The 22726-nt window shown below is 48.3% G+C and overlaps 2 protein-coding genes across 6 annotated transcripts in view; both read left to right on the top strand.

Moving 5' to 3' along the window:
- The window catches only part of ANKRD35 (ankyrin repeat domain 35), a 29164-nt gene extending 16598 nt beyond the window's left edge, over nucleotides 1-12566 (top strand). For both annotated transcript variants that reach the window (XM_033174972.1, XM_033174973.1), the window contains exons 6-14: nucleotides 492-562; nucleotides 1025-1131; nucleotides 1910-2094; nucleotides 4033-4070; nucleotides 5165-7528; nucleotides 8400-8489; nucleotides 9301-9366; nucleotides 11143-11240; nucleotides 12055-12566. In XM_033174972.1, the coding sequence (XP_033030863.1) occupies nucleotides 492-562; nucleotides 1025-1131; nucleotides 1910-2094; nucleotides 4033-4070; nucleotides 5165-7528; nucleotides 8400-8489; nucleotides 9301-9366; nucleotides 11143-11205 (2984 nt within the window). In that variant the 3' untranslated portion in view covers nucleotides 11206-11240; nucleotides 12055-12566. The remainder of the gene's footprint in view (nucleotides 1-491; nucleotides 563-1024; nucleotides 1132-1909; nucleotides 2095-4032; nucleotides 4071-5164; nucleotides 7529-8399; nucleotides 8490-9300; nucleotides 9367-11142; nucleotides 11241-12054) is intronic.
- Nucleotides 12567-18051: 5485 nt separating this feature from the next.
- The window catches only part of PIAS3 (protein inhibitor of activated STAT 3), a 31753-nt gene continuing 27078 nt past the window's right edge, over nucleotides 18052-22726 (top strand). For 2 of the 4 annotated variants that reach the window (XM_033174402.1, XM_033174405.1), the window contains exons 1-2: nucleotides 20256-20385; nucleotides 22035-22097. In XM_033174402.1, the coding sequence (XP_033030293.1) occupies nucleotides 20362-20385; nucleotides 22035-22097 (87 nt within the window). In that variant the 5' untranslated portion in view covers nucleotides 20256-20361. Of the gene's footprint in view, nucleotides 18192-20246; nucleotides 20386-22034; nucleotides 22098-22726 lie in introns of those variants that run through there. The other 2 variants (XM_033174404.1, XM_033174403.1) reach the window with 2 other exon arrangements.

The raw sequence follows: 22726 nt of genomic DNA on the forward strand, positions 1-22726 counted from the left end.
AGTTCCACAGATTGAAGTGAACTGTGGGAGTGGGATAAGCTGATCCTGCAAGTAAACTGGCCCCAAGCTGTTAAGCGTCTTATCTGCGAATAGTAACATCTTGAACTTGGCCCAGTAATAAATCTGCAGCCAATGCAGCTCTCTGAGCAGGAGTGTTGCATGAAGACAGCGTCTCGCAACCGCGCTGCAGCATTCTGCACTGACTGCTGCTTCCGGGTCAAGCATGAGGGAAGCCCTACATAAAGCGCATTGCAGCCATCCAATCTTAAAAGTCAGCAGTGCCGAATCTAAATAAACAGGCATTTCTCAGATTTTTAAAGCAAGTATGATGCATTGTTTATATTATGGAGAGTGCTAGCTGGCCAGGGAGAAAACTGCTGTAGAAATATGTATGTTATTTGCATGTATACATTATTATGTGTATGGTGTAAAAAGCCCTGACTTTTAACCCTTGCTTTCCCCCCACTTTTTAAAATCACCCCCGCTAACAGCCATCTCCGGGTGTGCTTCCAGCGTGCTGCTCCTGTGTGATCAAGAGGCCTTCCTGGACGTCATGGATAATGTACGTCTGAACAGGCTCTGCTTGGTGTATCAAAATAACATCTGGGGGCGATGGATCCACGGTAGTATCGGACTTGGTGCAGCTGACTATGAGTCATAGGAGTATGATGGGGGGGGGGGTGACACTCGAGAGAAGTCTCTCCTGCCCTTTTCCTTGTCCAGCTGCAACACAACAGCCCTGCAGTGCTGCCAGCCTGGACTGTGAAAGTTGCTGCTGGTCTTCTACCCACTGAGGGCTAGAATCTTGACATCTGTTACGGAGCTTATTGGGCCAGTGTGAATTAAAGTGCTGTTGATAGTTTCTTGGGGTGGGGTGGGGGGTCCTTCCAGAACCAGCTGCCCCTCTCTTGAACAGCTAGAAGTTATATAGTTGTAGCTATTACTATTCTTAACTTTAAATGCCTTCTCCCCACAAAGCAAAGTTCCAAGCATCTTCTTTCTTTTCTCCACGCTTTTTCTCCAGAATGGACGGACGCCTTTGATGATCGCTGCCCAGGGGAACCAGCCTGCTATCTGTTCCCAGTTGCTGCAGAGAGGGGCCAAGGTTGACCTCATTGATAAAGATGGGAAGTGAGTCTCTGGAGGCTTCGACAGCTTCTTATGGGGCATCGGCTTGATGCCATGAACAGTAACAACAAATCTCCTGTTCATACTTTCTCTGTTCAACCTTCATTTCCCCCCATCCCCAGGAGTTCAGAAAGTCCCACTTTTTTAAAACAACTGTATCATCCCCCCAGGTGCAGCTAGCCTGTTGCATAGCTATTCTGGCTGGGTTATGGCCTGCATAGATTGCTCTAGCCTTCCCTGTGGTCCATCCCTTGTCTCTAGGCGCAAATTCTATCACTTTAACCCTTATATCTCCAAACAGCATTGCCTTTATATATCTCCCCCTCCCCCACTCCCTCAAATTGCAGTAGATGGGGGGGGAGTTGAGATCATGAGTGCAGTGGGTGGGTTATTAACCCTATCCCCCTCCACACACTCACTGGTCTGATTCAGCTCCTGTTAATGATCTCCTGAACTACCCAGCTGAAATATCTCCTGCTGTTGCCTTTGCTCCTGTGAATACAGCCTGCGGCTACCAGTATTTATTTTTATTTCCAGCATGCCTGTCACACTTTCTTTGCTGCAAGGAGCTCAAGGTGACATGCAGCATCATCCCCCCTTTTATCCTCACAACAACCTTGGGAGGTAGGTTAGCCTGAGGAACAGTGGCTGAGTGCAAGGTCACACCCAGTGAGCTTCATGGCCGAGTGGGGATTTGAACCCTGGTCTCTCCCAAGCCCTACTTCTTCACTCTAACCACAGCACCACACTACCTATCTTTCTCTCCTCTGCTCCTGAACAGGACGGCTCTCATCCTTGCCTGTGAAAGTGGAAGCACTGAGTCAGCTGAGCTGCTTCTGCAGAATGAGGCCAACATGACGCTTCTTGACAAGACAGGCCACGACTCTCTCTACTACGCCACGCAGGCCAAGAATCGCAAACTGAGGCGGCTGGTCCGGACTGCCCTGAAGAAGTGGAAGAAAAGAGGTAAGGGAGTGGCTGGCTGGCCAGTATCCTGGCTTCTCAGACTCTCAGCTGGGTTATTGCCAAAGACTTGCTTCCAAAATCACTATAATGCCCAGACATAGATGGTGCGGGTTCTATTTATTTAGATGGTTCTCCCCATCCTCATTTAATCCACAGAACAAGCCTGCGAGGTAGGTTAGGCTGAGGGACAGTGCCTGACCCCAAATGTCACCCAGCAAGCTTCATGGCCAAGTTGGGGGGGATTGAACCCTGGTCTGTCCTGGGCCTTAGCCCTTATTTAATTCCCACAACAATTCTGTCAGGTAGGTCAGGCTGAGAGGCACCAACTGGCCTGAGGTCACCCAGTGAGCTTTGTGGCCGAGTGGGAATTTGAACTCAGGTCTCAAAAGTCCTAGTCTCTGACCACCACACCATGCTGGTGGCCAAGTTCAGAGCAGAGTTCTAAGGCATATGGCTAAGTGCAAGCTTAGACATTCTCCCAATGCTTGACATGCACCCCACCCCAAGTACCCTTTTTGAACAGTGGAGCAGGTACAGTCATTTGCCTAGGGTGGTCATCCCTAGGCTTGTGATTGGGCAAGAAAGCGGGCGCTCCTGCAAGGAGGCTAGAACATGTTGCCATGTTCTAGGAGGAGGAGGTGGTACAGCCACCTATCTATCTGATGTGACCTCGGAAAATTTATGGAGTCAGGGAGAGCTTTCCTGATGTCAGAATCACATCAAGAGGGCCTGCTAACACATTCAGGGTATTCAAGGACACTGAGGTAGGACCTTCTCTAGGCAACCCAATCGCCCCCTGCCCAGCATCCAGATCTGAGCCTCCTGAGCTCCTGGGTGTTCCAAGGCTGGTCCAAAACATGTTGCTTCTTAACCAGTGGACAATATGGTGTCGCCTGTTATCTACTGAAGCCATCCAGACAAGTGGTTGGATCTTAATTCAACACAGGTGACAGGACATCTTCTTCCACTATTCTTGGGGGTAGCAGGGTTCCTTAGGGTACAGGTAGGGAAATTCGGGTCAATTCAGCCCGGCAAGGGTCTCCGTTTGACTTGTGAGGTCATTCACCACAAACCACATCCACGTGCCCCCCCCCACACCTGATGTTGCATGTGATCCCAGGTGTGTGGCAGGTATGGGCGTGGCCACAGCCAGGAGCCTCAGAATGTTCCTTTGCAAGTGGGGCTCCACTGGGAGCCCTGTAGGGATCAGGTGCGCTAAGGAGATCCCTGTTTTCTTTGGAAGAGGAAGCACCAATATCTGTTTTATTTGCAAAATGACAAGTAGAGCATAACCGGAGGAAAACAGGCATCCCCACTGCAGTCAGCAAAACCGCATTTCCAGCACCATGCTCTTCACAAAGGGTCCCTGCACCCCAAATGGCTTCATCTGATCATGGAAAGTGTGGGGCCCCTAAGGCTGAAGGCAGGAGGCATGTCTAGGCCTCTCTATCTGCACCCCTCAGCAGCCTTGCTTCAGATTGTATTTCTGTCTGGCAGGAATTTGTCGTTAAATTCTGATAAAACGTATCTTACTCATCTGGATGGAGGATAGGGGGGGTGTACAAACCAGCCTACTGTAGAAAGGTACATTCATTATTCTGCCCACTTCTGTCATGTGGCCCTCAGTAGGCTGCTCAGAAGAGAATGTGGCCCTCGGGCTCAAAGAAGTTCCCCAACCCTGACCTTGACCACTCATTAACAATGATCAAGGTGGTCCAACTCACACAACCAGAAGCATTAGTTATAATGTGGTTAACTGTCCAAGAGCAATAACCTTTTTTATTCATTCCACTTTCTTGTTGCTTACCAGTATCTGAGTCCTATCTTGTGACCTGGATAGAAGGAGTTCAGGGCAGAGGTAGGCAAACAAAGTGCTTTGGGGATATGCGCTTCCGGAATATCATTCCGCTCAAATCCTTTTTTTCTCAACTTCCACAGAACTAGGATTGGATTATTCATCAGAGACCGGTTCACAGGTAAGAAGGGGGTGCTCATTTGTTTTTCCTGGAAACTGCTGGGGCTGCCCTTGAAGATGACTTGGAAACTTCAACTGGTCCAAAACGCTGCAGTTTGATTCCAAGCCCTGTTCAAGGTGGCTTCGTTAGTGTTTATAATAATTTATTTATTTATACCCTGCCCATCTGGCTGGCTTCCAACAAAGTATTAAAAATACATTAAAACATCAGTCATTAAAAACTTCCCTAAAGAGGGCTGCCTTCAGATGTCTTCTAAAAGTCAGATAGTTGTTTATATCCTTGACATCTGATGGGAGGGCATTTCCAAATACCTGAAAGGGAGCCTTTTCTCCTGCAGAACCTATCAGGTCTTAAGACTGACAGAGGGAGCTCTTTTGGTTGTTCTAGCACCCTCAAAAGCCTGGGGTAATGGCAGCCTGGGAGAGGGCCTTCCCTGTGATGGCCCCTAAGTTGTAGAACTTTCCCCGCCCCAAGGTGTGTCTGGCACTTTCATTATACAGCTTTCATCGAATGCTGAAGACATATCTCTTTATCCTGGCCTTTGACACTTGAAATGTACCTATATATTTTAAAACCCACATTTTTTCTGCATTTGTAAGTTGTTTTAAACTGTTTTTAATATTGTGTTTTAATTGCTGGAACCCATCCTAGGACTTTAGAGTGAAAGGCTAGTTGTTAATGATAAAAATAATGATGATGATGATAATGGCCATCTGTCATGGATGCTTTAGTTGAGATTCCTGCATTGCATGGCGTTGAACTAGATGTCCCTCAGGGTTCCCTCCAACTCTACAATTGTATGATTCTATGAATGCCTCTTGCTTGCCTGGATACAAACTAGCCAACTGCACAAAGGTAAATTTACCTTAATTTTCCTGTTCAGTTGTGTCTTTGGCCTCACCGACCACTGGCTGGTGGTTTCAGTACCACAGACAGCTCCTTCCTGGGGGGCACATCTCCTAGGAATGAGCTATCCATGGTACTGAAACCAACACCCCCTGCCTTGCAGCCATGTGTACCTGTTGCAGATGGGTCAAAACAAAGTCTTTCTGCCTCTCAGTTAGCTCATGCATTGGTTTGGGTTGTGCCTCCAGGTTCCATCTGAGAGTGGGAGAGAGACTGATGTGAGTAGCCTGAACCTCCAGAGCGAAGTCGGGGACCACAGTGATGATGAAGAAGAGGAGGAGGATCCTGAGTTGAAGGAGTGGAGGAGCAGGTACCGAGACGAGAAGATGAAAGTAATCCAGCTGGAACTGCAGTTGGACCAGAAAAGGAAAGAATGCGACACCCTCTTGGAAGGGTGCAAAGTAACAAAGGAGAGGATCTGGGACCAGGTGCAGGAGATCAACCAGCTCCTTCCTGAGGGGGGCAGAGGGAGCCAGGGCTGTGAGGAGCTGAGCCAACGGTACAGCCGCGATGCCACGGAAGAAGATTATTACCTCAACCTCTTGGCCGCACAAGTGCAAGAACTGAAGAAGAGGAGGAAGCAGCAGCAGCAGGAGGATGAGAAGCTTCAGAAAGAGCAAGCCAAAATGGCAGCCATGCAAGAAGCAGGAAAAGAGGAGCCAAAGGCCCCTGTGGCCCTGCAGGAGAAAGTACTGTGGCCTGGCGAGGAGGAGGCAGAAGAAGGGAAACGCCATGATGAGGAGCTGAAGCGCCTCCGGGACGAAGTTACGGCAGCCCTTGAGGAAAAAGAGAGTGCTGCGAGGAGGGTGCAGGAGATGGAGGGCCACATGGAGAACATGAGGGCCGTGATCAGTGTCTACGAGGCAAAGAAGAAGGCCCAGAGCGGGACGCTGAAGGAAATGGAGGCCCGTACGCTGGAGCTGGAGGGTGAGAACCAGCAGTTGCGCGGGCTGCTGGCGAAGCACCTGGGAGAGTGTGAGAAGGTGGGGAAGCAAGAGAGTGGGCTCCCCCCTGGGGAGAAGCTGTCCCAGTTCCTCGCAGAGATGGAGGAAGAATATTCCAGAGTGCAGAGGGAGAACGCTGAGGTGGCTTCCGAGAACGAGGCCCTGAAGCGGGAGGCAGAGGAGGCCCTCAGGAGCAAGCTGCAGTTCCAAGCGGTGCCATCAGGGGCGGTCAAGAAGAGTGTGTCTGCTTGGAAGAAGATTGTGGCGGGTCTGGAAGGTGCCCTGACTAAGTTGGAGCAGGTGAACTCTGCTCTCCTGGAGAAAGCCAGGCCTCTCCGGGAAGCCATCTTGGCCTCCGGGTTGAGAGTTGTGGCCAACAGAAACGGGTATCACAGAGAAGAAGAGAATGGTATCATGGAGGATGAGGAGAAACTGCCCGTGGGTGATGCCAAAGCCCCTGAGGAACTGGGAAAAGCTGGAAAAGGCAAGAGCCAGCTCCCTGAGGGCTCTTCCGGGCAGGTCAAGCTCAGGCCAAAGCCTGAGGTGGCAGAAAACAAGGCCCGCCCCTGCCGGAAGAGCTCCGACCTGGAGAAGGAGGTGTGGGACCTCAAGCAGAACAACGGCAGCCTCGTGAAGGAGCTGGCAGAGCTGAGCAGGGAGAGGGAGAAGCTCCAGGAGCAGCTGAGGGGTTTGTGCTCTCCGAAAGATGGACCTTCCGAGGCAGATGCACCAGGGAGCTTGGTGGAAGAGCTGAAGCAGACGGTGGACTCTCTGAACCAGCAGCTCTCGGCCGAGAGCGAGGAATCGAGGAAGCTGCGCCTGAGGCTGGAGGCCCAGAGGAAGGAGATGGTATCCGTGAGGGACACCTTCCTGAGGCAAATGTCCAAAGAGGCCGGCCACTTAAGGCCAGAAAATCTCGACAGCTGCATCTTGAAGGAGCTGCACTGGAAGCTGGACAATGTGGTGAAGAAACAGAACGAGGCCTTGCAGCTGGTGTCCGAGATGGAGGAGGAGAGCCACGCCCTCGAGGTGGACCGCAGCCTCCTTGCTAACCAAAACGGCCTTGACTCGTCCGTGGCGGAGGACAAGGCCTGGCGGGAAGGCTCCTCTGAGGCCTCGGATGCCATCGGAGACAACTGGAAGGTCAGGCAGCGGATGAGCGAGCTGGAGGAAGGCCTGCAAGAGCTGAAAGGGGTGTTAGAAGCTGTCCAGGTCTCCCTGGGAGGAAGAGGCAAGGAGGCCGCCCGGCTGAAGGAGGTGCTTGATCGCCTCGTCGGTAAGATGGCCGAACTGCGCCAGGAGGAAGAGGAGGCCCTCAGGAAGCACGAGAAAGTCCGTGGCATGCTGTCCATCAGAGCGCAAGCCCTGGGAGAGGAGCTGGCCACCCTTCGGGAGAAATACGAGGAAGCGAGTGGGGAGTGCTCCCGCCACAAGGAAGACCTTGCTTCCGAAAGGCAGAAGAATGAGGAGCTCATCGCTGAGGCAGTTGAGCATGAGGAGGAGGTGGAGGAGCTGAGAGGGAAGTCCCAGATGATGGAAAGCGCGATGGAGAAGATGAATAGGAAGATGGAAGAGCTGGCCAGGACCTGCCAGGACAGAGAAGGGAAGGTAGGAGGGGAAATTTCGAGGGCTGGGGCGGCTAACCCCTTTCGGCCTTATGCCTTTATTATTTGTGTCCAAAAGGGCTCCCAATGTGGCTAATGTAGAATCAGTTAAAACAAGGCAGTCCCTGCCCACGACATGCAAGGGGAAGGGCCAGGGAGGGAAGAAGGGGGGAAATCCAATCTCAGGCAGCAGTTCTTGTAAATTTATGAAAATACATAAATAACATTATATCTCAAAAATATATCAAAGCCCAGATTCTGAAACAGCTGTTCCTATAATGACTGGCTAGCACAGTTCAAGGGTATGAGGTGCCCGATAACAGCTGAGTTTTTATGCTTTTAAGAATGAATGTAATATGTGAGAATCGATCATATTTTTAGCAGAACCAGTAAATTTGTCAAGATCAAAGGAGCAAGAGGGGAATTAGAAAAGATCTGCACATAGGATGATTGCAAACTGTGGTTGTCAGTTCATCACGCTGCACCTTTGCAAAGCTTCCCTGTCTGAATGCAGCCAATAAGCTCTCTCCCCATTAACACCAGACGGCCATTTTCCTCACTGGAACCCCTGGCATTACTGGGCCTGTCTGAATTGCAAGGGCCATCTTGGGGGAACAGGGAACAAATATTATTGTTAGCATTATTAGAAATATACCATTAACTTTGACCAGTCTGCACCAGTGACCCTGTTGGTAAGGTCATAGAATCGTAGAATTGTTGAGTTGGAAGGGATCCAAGGGTCATCTAGTCCAACCCCCCCTTACAATGTTATTACCCCATTCTATAGATGGGAAGTATAAGACTGAGGAGTCTGCTCAGGGATTCCCTGCAATAGATTTGACTTGGATGCCACCTGTTTTATCATATCCCCTCAGATCAGGAAGTTGCTGAAGGAAACAGAGAAGCTTTCAAGCGAAGTTCTTAATCTGCGCAGCGAACGTGCCCGCCTCCAGCTGCAGAATGAAGTGAGCCTTGGGGGTCCCCCCCAATTATTTCAGTTGATAGAGACTGCTATCTATCTATCTATCTATCTATCTATCTATCTATCTATCTATCTATCTTCTGTATATCTATAATGCACTGGAACAGTGTTGGACTAGGACTTGGGAGACCAGGGTTTGAATGCCCACTCAGCTATGAAGCTCACTGGGTGACCTTGAGCTGGTCACTACCTCTCAGCTTAACCTACCTCACATGATTGTTGTGGGGATTAAATGAGGACTAGGAGAGACCAAGGTTCAGGTTTGAGCAGAGCAGAGACGGAGGTACACTGAGAGGGGGGAAATGGTAGTTTTAAATAATGGCAAAGGTTTGAGCAGAGCAAACAGGAGGTTACACTGAGAGGAATAAAGTGGTGGTTTAAAACAAGGATTGAGTACAGCGAAAAGGGAGTTGAGAAAGGTTTTGCTGTGTTCTACCCGACCTCCACTATTTCTACTTGTTAAGACTTCCTTAAAATAAAATTTAAAAAACCTAGCCTCAGCCCCTCCATGTTCTTCCCTTCTCAATCTATTCAGACCTCTCCCATTGTTTTAAACCACCACTTTTCTTCCTCCTCTTTTCTTGTCCCATCCCATGTCCCCTGCTGTTATTGATTTATTACTTTTATAGATCACCTTTTCCCCCAAGTAGCTCAAGGTGGCATACATGGTTCTCCCCTCATTTAATCCCTGTGAGGTAGGTTAGGCTGTTGTGCAACCTGAAGTCCCCCACCATTTTTCTGCCAGGAGAATGTCTGTGGATTTCCTTTCACTGGCTTACTCATTTGTATTTCAGGTTGTCCAGAAGAACCACCAAGAGATTGTGGCCATCTACAGAACACATCTGCTCAACGCAGCCCAAGTAAGCATTTCAGAGACATTTTGGTAATGTTTGTCCCTAAACCTTGAGCGGAGCAGATATTCCTTCCTATAGTCTGGGATCAAGAGGTGGACCCATGGAAACTTAATAACTTTGGGGGATGGGGGATGGTGTTCCAGTGGGAATAGTGAACCTCTGCTTACCATGCCAACCCTCCAGCTGTTTTGGAGTCCAACTTCCACCAGTCCCAGCCATGCTGGGGGCACCAGATTGGAGAAGGCTGCTGTATACCATACAGAGTCAGAAGAACAAGGGCTGATCTATGCACACAGCAGACCTTCCTCTACTGAACCCCCTCTCTCAGCAGATCTGCATTGCATGTTTCAAAAACTCCCAGATGGGGTTTGTTTGTTTGTTTGTTTGTTTGTTTGTTTGTTTTTAAAGGCATATAGAACTCTGGAATGTCAGGAAAAGAAAACTAGGCTAGAAATGCCCCTCCGTGATGTCTAGCTTTCTTTATGTGTGGGGATGTGCTTGTTTTTGTAATATGGAGAAGAGCATCCAGTCACATGGTCTCTTGCCAGCAGTAGTGATGATGATGATAATAATAATAATAATAATAATAATAATAATAATAATAATAATAATAAAAAATATTTGTACCCCACCCAGCCACTCTGGGCGGCTTCCAACAAAGATTAAAACTACATTAAAATGTCACAGGTTAAAAACTTCCTTAAACAGGGCTGCCTTCAGATGTCTTCTGAATGTCAGGTAGTTGTTTTTCTCTTTGACATCTGGTGGGAGGGCGTTCCACAGGGCGGGCACCACTACCGAAAAGGCCCTCTGCCTGGTTCCCTGTAGCTTTGCTTCTCGCAGGGAGGGAACCGCCAGAAGGCCCTCAGCGCTGGATCTCAGTGTCCGGGCAGAACAATGGGGGTGGAGACCATTTAGGGCTTTAAAGATAGAAGAGAAGTCCACAATTAAGGGCTAATGTACCAAATTGACAGTTCTGGAATAATACATGAATATTGTTCAGCTATCCTTCAAAATTCACACTTCTCCAGATTTTTTGATGCAGTTTCTCAGTCAATAGATGTGTTGCAAACATTGCATGTATCGGGGGAGTGTGTATAAGTGCACATATTTTAGTGGAAATAACATACCAATAAATCTATAATTTGTACATTAGTAGAACTTCCAAATGTCACTTGTATTAAGATGAATAAGGTTTTAAGGTTGTATTATTAAGAATATAAGGCTCTAGGAACGTGCATGAATAAGTTAATACAATGGAACCAAGAGGGGAAGTGGAGGGACGTTAAGATTTATGATCTGAATTGTTATAATTGGTTCATTTTGTTTTGTTTTTATACTGTTTTTATATTTTATTTTATTTTTGAATTTTGCTTTTTGAAAATTAATAAACTGTTATAAAAAAAGGAAATAACATACCAAAAGGCACTTTGCCATGTCTACATTAGGCAAAACGGCATATAGTGTGGTATAGTGGTTAGAGTGGCAGACTACTAGAACTTGGGAGACCAGGGTTCAAATTCCCATTTGACGGTGAGGCTCACTGGATGACCTTGAGCTCAGTCACTGCTCCTCAGCTTAACCTACCTCACAGGGTTGTTGTGAGGATAAAATGGAGGGGGGGGGGACCAAGTGTGCCACCTGGAGCTCCCTGGAGAAAAAGATGGGCTACAAATGCAATAAAATAAATAAAAGTGCAGAAAAGTGACTATTGGGAGAAATTTCAGCTAAGATGCTGTTGAATTTTCCCAGGGTCTGATGTGTGGTGTTTCTCCAATTCAGGGTTTCATGGACGAGGAAGTCCATGCGATGCTGCTGCGGATCCTGAGGACAAACGACGGTTGACTGGCAAATTTCCAGGCCTCCCACTTTCCCTTCATGTGAGATTGTTGTTATGTATTTTTTGGGTTGTGAACTGCTCTGTGACCTTTGGATTCAATACAATTTTTTAAAAAATAATAACAACAGTAACAATAACAATAACACCCAAAGAACATGCTCAGAGCACTCAAAATACTTTCTGAGCCCATCTAAAGTTCATTTCCTTCCCATGCAGTCAAGCAGATTTCTTGTTGCATTGGGCTAGGAATCGATTCCAAAATGAAGATCGGGACCTCCAAGCAAGTGCTGCCCCCAAGAGGCGAGACAGCTCTGTGGCAAAGCTCATGAATCCTATGCCAATTTGATCCACAGGCCCAAAGTGGCTTGGTGCAGGGATACCAAAGGACGTCAGAGGCACCCTTTATTAAAGAAAGGTGTCATCTTAACAACACAACCTGCAAAGCCTCGCTGCCGTTACAGACACGAGTTGGACACCACAGCAGTGAGAGGTCGTCATGACTTGTCTGCAAAGCGCTAATATGTTAACTTACTTACACACCATGCAAACTACATAGGTCAGCATCAGTATAGCCCAATTAATGCACCCCTGGCTCAGAGGCCCCTTCCCAACTATCTCATTTATCTCTCAGATAAGGGAGTAGCTGGCAGGGGGCTTGTAAGAAGCCTCTCCTCTCCCAACTAACTGAACCCAAACGAAGGCTTCAAAGCAGATTAACACATGTGAGCTCATGCTTGCAGCAACAAACAGTTAGTCCTGGGGTTATCGTGACTACCAAGATGGTGTTTTCAGGCATTCTGCAATATTTTCAATGTTTGGTTCTACACAGTGTTCGAATCATTTTCTCATTCCAGGTTTCCGTTCCATGGCAGAGGCAAATACCAGGAGGGCAAGAAGAATCCTGGCCTGTGGTTCCTGCACCTTTCTAGCATCAAGACACCGGTCAACACACACCAACACACACACACACACCTCTTCCCAGAGATCAGCTTTGATTTCCGGAGTTGTCCAAGTGGCAAATCTATGCGGCAAGTGGCAAATCTATGCGGCATGGAGCAAAGATTCCATACCATGATGCCCACCCGTGTGCTATGCTGGGATTTTTTTGTAAAATAGTATTATATCTTCCTCTGTCTCCCACCACCACCCTGACACTTTTCTTTTTAAATTATTATTATAGAATTGGGAATTTGGGCTGGGCTGGTGAACAGAAAGGAGAGTGAGCAATGGGGGTAAAAGAGACTATAAGGGAAGTGAATCAAGAAACAGCCCCATCTTGAAACTGGCTTATTCCAGGGCGATGGGTCTTAGCCCCAAGGCATTTTGGTACCAGAGATGGCAAGGTGTCCCCTGCAACCACACAGTTGACAGTGCGCCCCAGCCAGTAGGATGCCTACCCCCCCCCCCGTGTGAAGACCCAACATACAGGGTCAGATTAAGACCTTTAAAGGCCACAAGCAACAAACAGAGTATGGTGCCCTCTCCCACATGTTATTTAAAATAAAAACCATGCTATAAACTGTAAAAAGAAAATGCTGTTTTTTTATTTAAAAGTTTTTTTAAAAAATTGATCAATATTAGTAGGACACCCCCTGACTCTAGGTAGGGATAAGAAACAAAAAGAGAGCAGAGAAATTGGGGGGAACAAGTGTAAAGTGGAGGTTAAGGTCACCCAGAGGGCTTCACCCAGAGTGTGGATTTGAACTCAGGTCCTAGTAGTCTGACACTGTAACCTGTGCTAGGCAGGACAACCAGTGCCTGGAGTCTCTGGCAGAGTGATCATGAGAAGAGCCTTTAGCTGGATCAGGCCAATTGCCCATCTAGTCCAGCATCCTGTTCTCACAGTGGCCAGCACCAGATGCCTGTGGGAAGCCTGCAAGCTGGATTTGAGCACAAGAGCATCTCTCCCCTCCTGTGCTTTCCAGTAATTGGTATTCAGAAGCGTTGCTGCCTCCGGCCCTTGGACCATTGTGGCTAGGAGCCATCAGTCACCTTCTCCTCCAGGAGCTTAGTCTGCCTATTGGGTGATCCAGAACTGCCGCTGTAATGAACAAGAATAATGCTCTTGTGCTACTCCTGTTCATTTCAGCAAGGCTAATGCGAGAGGATGGATCATTGCGGACTGGGTCCCACGTGCCTCTGATCTGCCCATCTCCCCCCTCTGCCATCCATAGTAGTGCCTCACATCCACTGTCTGGGGCAGCTGCTTTCCCCTCCTCTGAAGGGAGGGTGGCTTTTAGGTTGAGCACTTCTGCGAGGATCACTGTTGTGACAGTTTGCACAAGACGCATCCTTCAGCTCTTGGAATCAAAATGTTGGCAGGTACCCCAAGGCCATGCACTCTGACCTCTGCCAAGGATTATTTGTTTAATCTCGTTTGGATCACCTATAGATGGGTGGTTGCTGCTGCTTCATCTTAAAAAAGATCTGTGCTACTGTGTATTTAACAACTGTGTGAGAGAGCGTGCATGCTTGTGTTTACTTTTGTTTCTTTAAAAGAAAAATGCAGGTTGCATTGAGTCCTGTGGAAAGAGCTCGAATAAATTATGTGTGCCTAGCAGAAATGCCTTCAGTCTGTTGTCTCTTCCTTCCTCCCCACACATCTATCCCATGGGTCACCCTCTCTGAGCATATCAAAGGGCTTGCCCATAATTTTGCTTCACTCATATTTTGATTGTATCATGTGCCAATTAATCCCATCACTGCCCCCACCCAGTCTGAGAGCTTTTCTCGTTGTCCCGTGGCTTTGCCTTGCGAAAACGCAATCTTTGGGGCTGTATCGGATCTTATCAGTTGCGTAGAAAGCCTGAAGAGAGATCTGCTTAACCGAGCTTCAATTCAGCGGGTGGGATTGAATTTTCGCAAGGTGCAATCGTAGAGGAACAAAAAAATGCTTTCGTACCTGGGAGAATGAATCAGGATGTGACACCATCAAAATATGGTTCAAGTGGAAATGTGGATGAGCTCCAAAAGCCTGGCTGCTGGATCAGACCAAGGTGGGTGTTCATCCAGCATAGCATCCTCTTTCCAATAGGGCCCAATCAGATGTTTCAGCAGGAGCCAATCAGATGTCCACAAGCAGGGCATGAAGACAACAGCGTCTCCACACACAGTTGCTCCCTAGCAGCAACAGTAGTACATTGAGAGGTACACTGCTCCTGGCCCTGGAGGGTCCTTATAACTATTGTGGCAAACTGTCAGTGATAGGCACGACATCTTGTGGCAGTGAAGTTCTCCCCAGTGACAATATGCATGCTGGTTGTAGCTTAATTCCTGCACAAAATTCCTTTTCGTGCTGTATTATAAATATGGCAGCCGTCCAGCAGAGTGTCTCTACGTGTGCTTCATTCTGGTACGGCAAAAATTAAGTGGGGGACTGGGGGCCGCGGGAAACGGTCTCTCGTTCTGCAAATTCCCTCAAATGGCATAACTCGTTTTTTAAGAGGGGAGTCTGGCAAAGTGAAACATTTTCAGGTCCACCCTTTCCTTTCTTTCTCTCCCTCTCCCCTTTTACTGCATTTCTGTTCCCCAAATGGACCCCTGTGTGTTTGGAGGGGTCCCCCTCCCACTCCAAGCTAACTAAGCAAGAGCAGCCAACCTTCTGCATCGGCCCACAATGCAATGGGAAGCCAGGGACAAAAACCCTGTTTCCATAGAGAAAGGGTGGAGCGAATGGGAGAGTTGGTTGCCAACCCAGTTAGGGAACAGAGAGAAATAGCCCAGTTTTCAAGCTGATGACCTTCCCAAAATTTCACAGGGCAAAAAAAAAGCACTTTTTTAAGGAATGGGAACCAGCAGGGTGCTGTGTGCAGAATACAGAATTGCTGCATCCTCCCTGGCTCAAAGTACCTAATCCTTAAGACAGGAGTGGCCCGTCTCATTTTGCAACCTGATTGCCACTGTCTTCTGCCTCCCATTGCATTACTTAGCACCACTTCCGTTGCCCCCAGGCCCCAGCTCTCACCAAACTCGACAGCAACCAGGGCACTCCTCAAAGCATTGCCAAGCGGCTCCTCTACCTGGGATGAAGAAGATGAACAGAAACACTGCACACCAGAACCCCACCTTGGTGGCAGAAGTGGGGGGGGGGGCAGGTGCAGTTCTGCCACCTGAGGCGGGCACTCCATATCACCTTAGGGGCAGGCCAGCTCTGCCTTAAGGAGGAGCTTTAAAAAAGCCTGCAGGATCAGGCCACTGGCTCATCTAGCCCAGCCTCCTGTTCTCACTGTAGCCACCCAAATGCCCCAATGGGAAATCCACAAGCTGGACCTGAGCACAAGAGCCTTCTCCTCTTCTGTGGTTTTCAGCAACTGGAAGCTTTGCTGTCTCCAGGGTGTAGACAATGTCTGCCAAAGAGCTGAGCAAAGTTTTCATTTAGTCTGGAGTGGGGATTCCACCCCCGGCATTGCTCTCTCGCGCGCCCCCTCCATCAACAGAACAAATCACAAATGAAATTATTAGATATGCATGTACTGAATTGATCTGCCTTCTGCTTTTATCCGTTTTGAATTTGTCTGATGAAACTGACACAGTTGGTGGAAAGCCTTGCCAACTTCCTTGTCTGTTTGCTTGGTTTCCTTGAAAGGGACGCTGGAAACGGTGCACAGAGTAATAAATTATAGTCCTTTTTTTTAATGCCTTTGGGAGGCACTAACACAAAGCTGTTCCCCTGACTGTGGCCGTGTCACCAGAGACTGGAGAAAAAGGGGTAGTGAAAGGAGATGCTTATGGTCACAGGGCAATATGGCCCACAGGACAGACCAAAGCTTTTCTCTATGCAGAACAAAGTTAAACTATGGAACTCCCTCCCACAGGAGGCAGGGGTGGCCACCAACTTGGATGGCTTTAAAAGAGGATTAAAGAGATTCACAGAAGAGAGGGCTACCGATGGCTACTAGCTCTGGTTCCATAGTCAGAGGCAGTAAATGCTTCTCAAGACCAGTTGCTGGAGACCACAGGCGAGGAGAGAGCTCTTGTGCTCAGGTCCTGTTTGCAGGTTCCCCACAGGCATCTCACTGGTTGGCCACTGTGAGAACAGGATGCTGGGACATTGGCCTGATCCATCAACCACTTCTTAGGTTCTTATGTACTTACTACCCAGAGTAGATAAGGTGAGTGAGCACCTTGCTTTGCAAAAGCTGGGTGTGTCTCCACGAGACGATGGTAAAAGTAAAGCTTGATTGAAAGTACATGCGTACTTCATGCTCTGGAAACTTCCAGAGAGGATTATTGCAACATGCTCCACGTAGGGCTGCCCCTGAAGACAACTTGGAAACTTGAAATGGTCCAAAATGCAGTGGCCAGATGACTGGATGGGGTTCCATTTAGAAACCCATATTTTTTAAAATAGCTCCACTGGTTCCCAGTTCATTTCTGGACCCAATCCAAGGAGCTCACATTGGTGTTTAAAGCCCTAAATGACTCAAGCTCCAAATACCCAAAAGACTGCTTCCTTCCCTACAGACCCTCCGAGATCGGCAGAGGGGGCCCTCTTGGTTGTTCCACCACCCTCAGAAATATGGGGCTCAGGACACTGTCTTTTCGGTGGTGGCTCCAAAGTTGTGGAAGTCCATCCCTGTGGAGTTGCACCTGACTTCTTCACTATACAGCTTTTAGCAAATGCTGAAGAGACACCTCTTCACTCTGGCCTTTGATGTTGGATGTGTTTGTTTTCAGAGCCCACCCTATTCCTGCAACTGCAATCTGTTTTAAATTCTGAATTTTGAATTAAAAATTGCTGTGACCCACCCTGGGTCCTGTTGGTGAATAATCACAATAAATAATATTACTTTCAGCCAACATCTTGACGTTGCCCCTTCCACTCACACTTCAGGTGGGTTTTGTCTGTCTGGCTTTTCCTGTTGTTGCTGAACATGTGAACTGGGCATTGATGCACTCAAAAAATGTGCTGCGTTGGATATTCTTTCTTCTCCCACCCAAAAAAATGTTCCCAGGGTGGTTTGGGGGCCAGCTTGCATCTGAAACCTTTGTGGGATGTAGGGACAGCTACTTGCCTTTAATCGCACGAGATGTCCAGTGGTTTTTGTTGTTTTTTAACTTCCAGATGAGGGTTTCGAGAGCGTGAGGGCCTCTCAGACGCTTTCCACAATTCCTGAAAGGGTTTCAGAGCAAAATGACACGGCGGCTTGGGGTCCTTCCAAGCCACGCCAGGAACTGTGGCAGACACGGAAATTGTGGAGAGGCCTTTGCAACTGCTGCTAGTGGCAAGGGGCCCTTGTTTTACAGAGAAACTCACTTGCCGATCTACATTCTTAAGACACTCATTCTGTGTCCTGAAGGGCCCCTTCGCACATTATGTTTGAATCAGGCGTGTGCCTAAAACACTTCACGTTAAATAATAAATTGTGAAGGCAATAAGCAAGTATTAGAAAATGCAAATAATGCACACTGCTTGATGAACTTGATCCAGAATTTGATTTTCAAAGTCTGAGAGTCATTTACACCTCCAGGGCCCCCCTGCCACCTCCCTTGCCTCTTAGCACCCCCCTGGGTAATCCCCCCCCCAAGTGGGGTTGGAAACCAGTTTGAAAACCACTGATAAATATGAGCCATATAAATTAGTAGGATGGTTCAGTTCTGCTTGGCGCTGTGGGGTGCTGAGCTCCAGGGGGCAGCACAGCATTGGCAGAAAAAAAGAAAAAAGTTTTTTTTAACTGTGATGATTTTTTTTTTTTTAATCCAGCCTGGGTCTGTTAACTTGGGTTTCCGGGTTCCAACTGCCAAGATAAACCTCCCAGATGACGGGGAGGAGTGGTTTTGAACTGTTTCTGGTTTTGGGAGAGTCTGATACTTTCTTTTTCTGCAGAGTAAGGGAAAAAACACACACGCACACACAACCGAGAAAGCCTTGATCATAGCGCTCCTTTGCAGGAACTGCAGAGAAGACCACACCATTTCTGGACTTCTCTGAAGACAGCTGGGACTCCTGAGCCGGCAGGGAAAACACCACCTTCTATTAAAAAATAACTTGGTAAGTGAAAGTCACAGGGACACACTCTGCCGAGAGTTCGTACACGGAACTCACTTCCACGTAGAAAACTGGCAACCGAAAGTGTGTGGTCTGAGATCAGGCCTGGCACCAGCACCTTGGCAGGTACCATGAGTACCAGTTCCTGCCCCGACCCCCGCTAAATCAGTGGTTCCCGAAGTGGGTGGTAGTGCTTCCCTGTGGGGGGGCATTGGGATTAACCAGGGGTGTATGTGCTAAGAGCCAAGGGGCTCTGGAGGCAAATGAATACTGGGCTTTGGTATCGCTGGATCACGGTCGTCAGTTTTGTTGAATTAATGGAACTGAATAGGTTTAACTGGATTTTGAATAAATGTGCAGTCGATAGTGCTTTGAATCTTATTGTGGCTTCTCTAGGGAGGGAGTTCCAAAGCTGGGGCAGCCACCGAGAAGGCCCTCTCCCATGTTGCACAGCACACTTCATACAGGCTAGCACGGTGAGCAACAAACCAAACAGTCCTGGGTTCAAATTGCGACTCTGCCATGAGCTCCGTATCACATCATCAGCTTTCATGGACCACAGTGCTGTAAACATGCCTTGGATACGCTTTAAGTGGATCTGCTTTCAGTAAGCACAAATATTGGATTGCGCTGGAAGGCCATCGGCCATCCAGAAGATTTCAATTGCCTGCTTTTCACCCAATTAATCCGTTAATGGATTGGTTAAGTTTGAAAATGCTATGCATTTATGATAGCTGAGTTTCCCTCTATAGAAGCTTGTGGGTGGGTTTAATGAAGAAAATAGCATGAGTGGGGAGCAGGGGAAGTGTTAACCCTTTCCCCATCCTGTTCCTGAGCTGCTTTTGTACAAATAGGTGACTTGTACCCATTTGCTCTTGAAAAAAGCAGGAAACTTCTAGTTAGTAAGCTTGAAGTCTGTGGGATGACTTGCAGCCTAAATGCCCTTTGTTTTAAAACCTCATGGATACAACTTTCCTGTATAATTTTCATAGAAACATATTTATCTAACTGACATTCTGCCCTTCCTCACAAAGGAGCCCATGGTGGCTCCTGCATCAGGGCAACCTGTATTTTGAAGAAAGGGCTGGTGCTGTGGTGCTTTTATTGTTAACTGCCCACATTTAATTGTGTTTTTTTAAAAAAATAATAATAATACTATTTTAATTCTTTTAGTGTTTAATTACATTTTAGTGATGGTCTTTTCTATACTTTTAGCTCGTTATATTTTATTTGTGTAAGCCACCTTGAATCCCAGACTGGGGAAAAAGTGGGATATAAATAAATCTACCGGGCAATACAACAATAACAACATTTCGGTTGCAGCTACTCTGTACCGATTGTTCCTCCTGTTCCCACCCGCTCTAGACCCTCCAGCTACAAGGCTGGCTACCTAGCATTATTAATCTATACCCTCCCAGTCCCAGACGTATCTCTGTCAAATTGTGGGTGCCACTACATGCATCAGACAGAGCAGGCTTTTGCCACAATAAATCTGCTAATAATTAAGGTGTCACATTTATTATTATGGGGTGGAGGGCCGCAATCAAATGACAGCCTCAGGGCCTCTGCTTCAGAGATTAGCATGGTTTTTACTTGATCGTCAAACATCATTGTTTTTGAATGTTTGAAATAGTCGTTTTAAGCTGTTTTCAACAGACAATTTTAAATTGTTTTATTCTTTCTGTAAACCACTTTGAGCTCCCCCACCCCCACCCCCTTTCAAGCAAGCGGTATACAGATTTTGTCAGGGAAGTTGTGTCAGGGAAAACCCGGATATATGACAACGCGGTGGAAGAACAGCTCTAAAAGCGTAAAATCACTATTTTTGAGGGGAGGATTCCCCCCCAAAAGCTAAACAACTTGGTTTTGCTTTCCCTAAAAAAGAGCGGCTGAAAAGAGCACGGTGCGCCTGACTGCGGGCAGAGGAATTTAGCGCCGCTCCCTTAGGCCCTCCCCGCTGTTCTCTACGGCGTTTCCTCCGCCCCCCATATACCCCCGCCCCTCCGCGGAGCTCGAAGTGGGCGGGGCTTCCTACCTCTCGCCAACCCTCTATTGTCTTCCCTCCTCCTGCCCCCTCTGGCACTCCGTGCGGCTCTCGGGCGGCGGCGGAGTTTATTGCCGCTCCCTGGGCCGCCCCCTCCGCTTTCGGCCGCGGCGGCTACGATGCCTCAAGATGGCGGAGGCGGCCGAGTTGAAGGTAGGAAGAGGAAGCGGGGCGGGGGGGGAGGGAAGGAGGGAGCCCCCCAGGAAAGGGTGGGGGGAGGAGGGGGAGGAGAATTATAACAAAAAATAAGAGAGAGCTTTTATTGCATAAAGCAAATGGGTGGGAAAATGTAGATGGGGGGAGGTAGGGGAGGAGGAGAAAGCTGGTGTGCATTTTTTTGGGGGGGGTATAAAGAGGGAGCCCCCAAATAAGATGAGGGAGCCTCTGCTGCATGAAGCAAATGGGTAAAGATGGGGGGCTGTAGTTGGTAAAATGGGGATACTTGGGGCGCGTTTTTTTGTGGGGGGAGAATGGAAACCCCCCCCCAGCTATTTGGGTGTGTGAAGAATATGAGAGAGCCTTGAATATACAAAACAAATGGGGGTTAGAAAACGGGGGGCTGCAATTGGCAAGAGGGATGGGGGAAGTACCTGGGATAATTGGGGGTAGAAAGAGGGACATCCTCCCCCCAGGTGCGGGGGGGGTAGAGGGATATGAGAGAGCGTTATTGCATGAAACAAATGGGGGTGGTAGAAAAGGAGGGGAGGGCTGGAAGGGGGGTACCTGAGGGCACAATTTTTTGGCAGGTTGGGGGGAGGGAGAAGAGAGGAGGGTGTGGAAAGCAGCTGTACAGTAAAGCCCAGGGTAAAAGGGGGAGGGAATAATGGGGATGTGGGGGGCAATGGGGTATAGGTTAGGTTAGTGGGGGGTGTAAAAAGGGTGGGGTGTGAGTAGCTGTGGGGGTGCAGGGGAAGGGGAGGGTTGATGTTGAGGGGTGTGTAAGAACATGTGCAGAGTGAGAAGTCTTGGTAGGGTGGGGGAGCAAGAACTTGGGGTCGAGGTTGCTGGGAGGGGGCGGGAAATGACTCCTACAGGAGATAATGAGGGGGTGAGGGGGTTGGACTTCAAAGTGGCAGGGGTGAGAAGAGAATTTGCCAGGGAGGGGTATTAGTGTGAGAAAGAGGGGCTGCAAAACAGAAGATGGGATACAGTGGCGATGTGGGGGGGGGGTATGTTGGTGAGAAAGAAGCTATAGGGAGATGGGGGTGTTTGGAGTACCAAGACAGCAGAAAGAAATCAGACTTGACAACCTGTGTCGTAGAAAGGATATTAGGGTGGGGGGAGACAAGTCTTGGGGTGGGGGCAGAACACCTGGGGTGATGTGAAGCTGATAGAAGACCCAAAGGGACATTGGGCATGTGTAGTTTTGTGCAATGAAAACCAGAGGTGGAAGGGTGGGCTGTGATGTGGGGCAGGGGGGGAGGGGTGTACGGATTGAGTGCGATCTGGGGTTTCATTGAGGAAGGACCATGTCTCAGTGGTCTGCTTGGCATGCAGAAGGTCCCAGGTCTGATCCCTGCTGGCATCTCCGGGTAGGGATGGGGGAGACCACATTTGTCTAAAACCTTGGAATGCCACTGCTGCCTGTCAGTGTAGAGAATATTGAGCTAATTGAACCAATGGCTTGATTCAGTATAATCCGCTCAAATACAGCCACAACATAGCTAATAAGAATGGTAAAAGCAGCTTCCTATTTCCCCTGTGGTGCAGTTTGTTTCGTGATATGATCCCATAGCGAGATAATTTGGTGTGGGGTTGCTCTCCTGTATATATGGTTTTTTTTCTTTCTTTCTCATCTTTAGGAGTCAGAGTGCCCACTGCCATCATTGCCCACTGCCAGACCCTGGAATATGCAGTTGCCCCTGGTAACTAACGAATTCTGAAACCAATTTGGGGTCTTCGTTGGTGTGTGGGTTCCTGTCTGGCTTTTCCTGGGGATAAATCTTGATGTTCTACCCACCTTGCTGGGAGTAGTCAGGGGGACATCTTTAAACATTCATAGAATTGTTAAGACTTTCCAGCTTTTGTCTTTCCTTACCTTCCATCTTATTTTTAATGAAACAACTTTATTGTCTCTCAGATCTTTACTAACCCCCAACATCAAGCTTGCTGGGAAATCTAGGTCTTGAAATTGCAGGAGAGGGTTGTGAATCCTTCCATTTTTAAACTTATCTACCCAAGCATATTGAGGGACGCGGGTGGCGCTGTGGTCTAAACCACTGAGCCTAGGGCTTGCCGATTGGAAGGTCGGCGATTCGAATCCCTGCGATAGGGTAAGCTTCCGTTGCTCAGTCCCAGCTCCTGCCAACCTAGCAGTTCAAAAGCACATCAAAGTGCAAGTAGATAAATAGGTACCACTCCAGCGGGAAGGTAAACGGCGTTTCCGTGCGCTGCTCTGGTTCGCCAGAAGCGGCTTAGTCATGCTGGCCACATGACCCGAAAGCTATCTGCGGACAAACGTCGGCTCCCTCGACCTATAAAGCGAGATGAGCGC

The sequence above is a fragment of the Lacerta agilis genome, chromosome 17, assembly GCF_009819535.1.
Source record: "Lacerta agilis isolate rLacAgi1 chromosome 17, rLacAgi1.pri, whole genome shotgun sequence".
NCBI lineage: Eukaryota > Metazoa > Chordata > Lepidosauria > Squamata > Lacertidae > Lacerta > Lacerta agilis.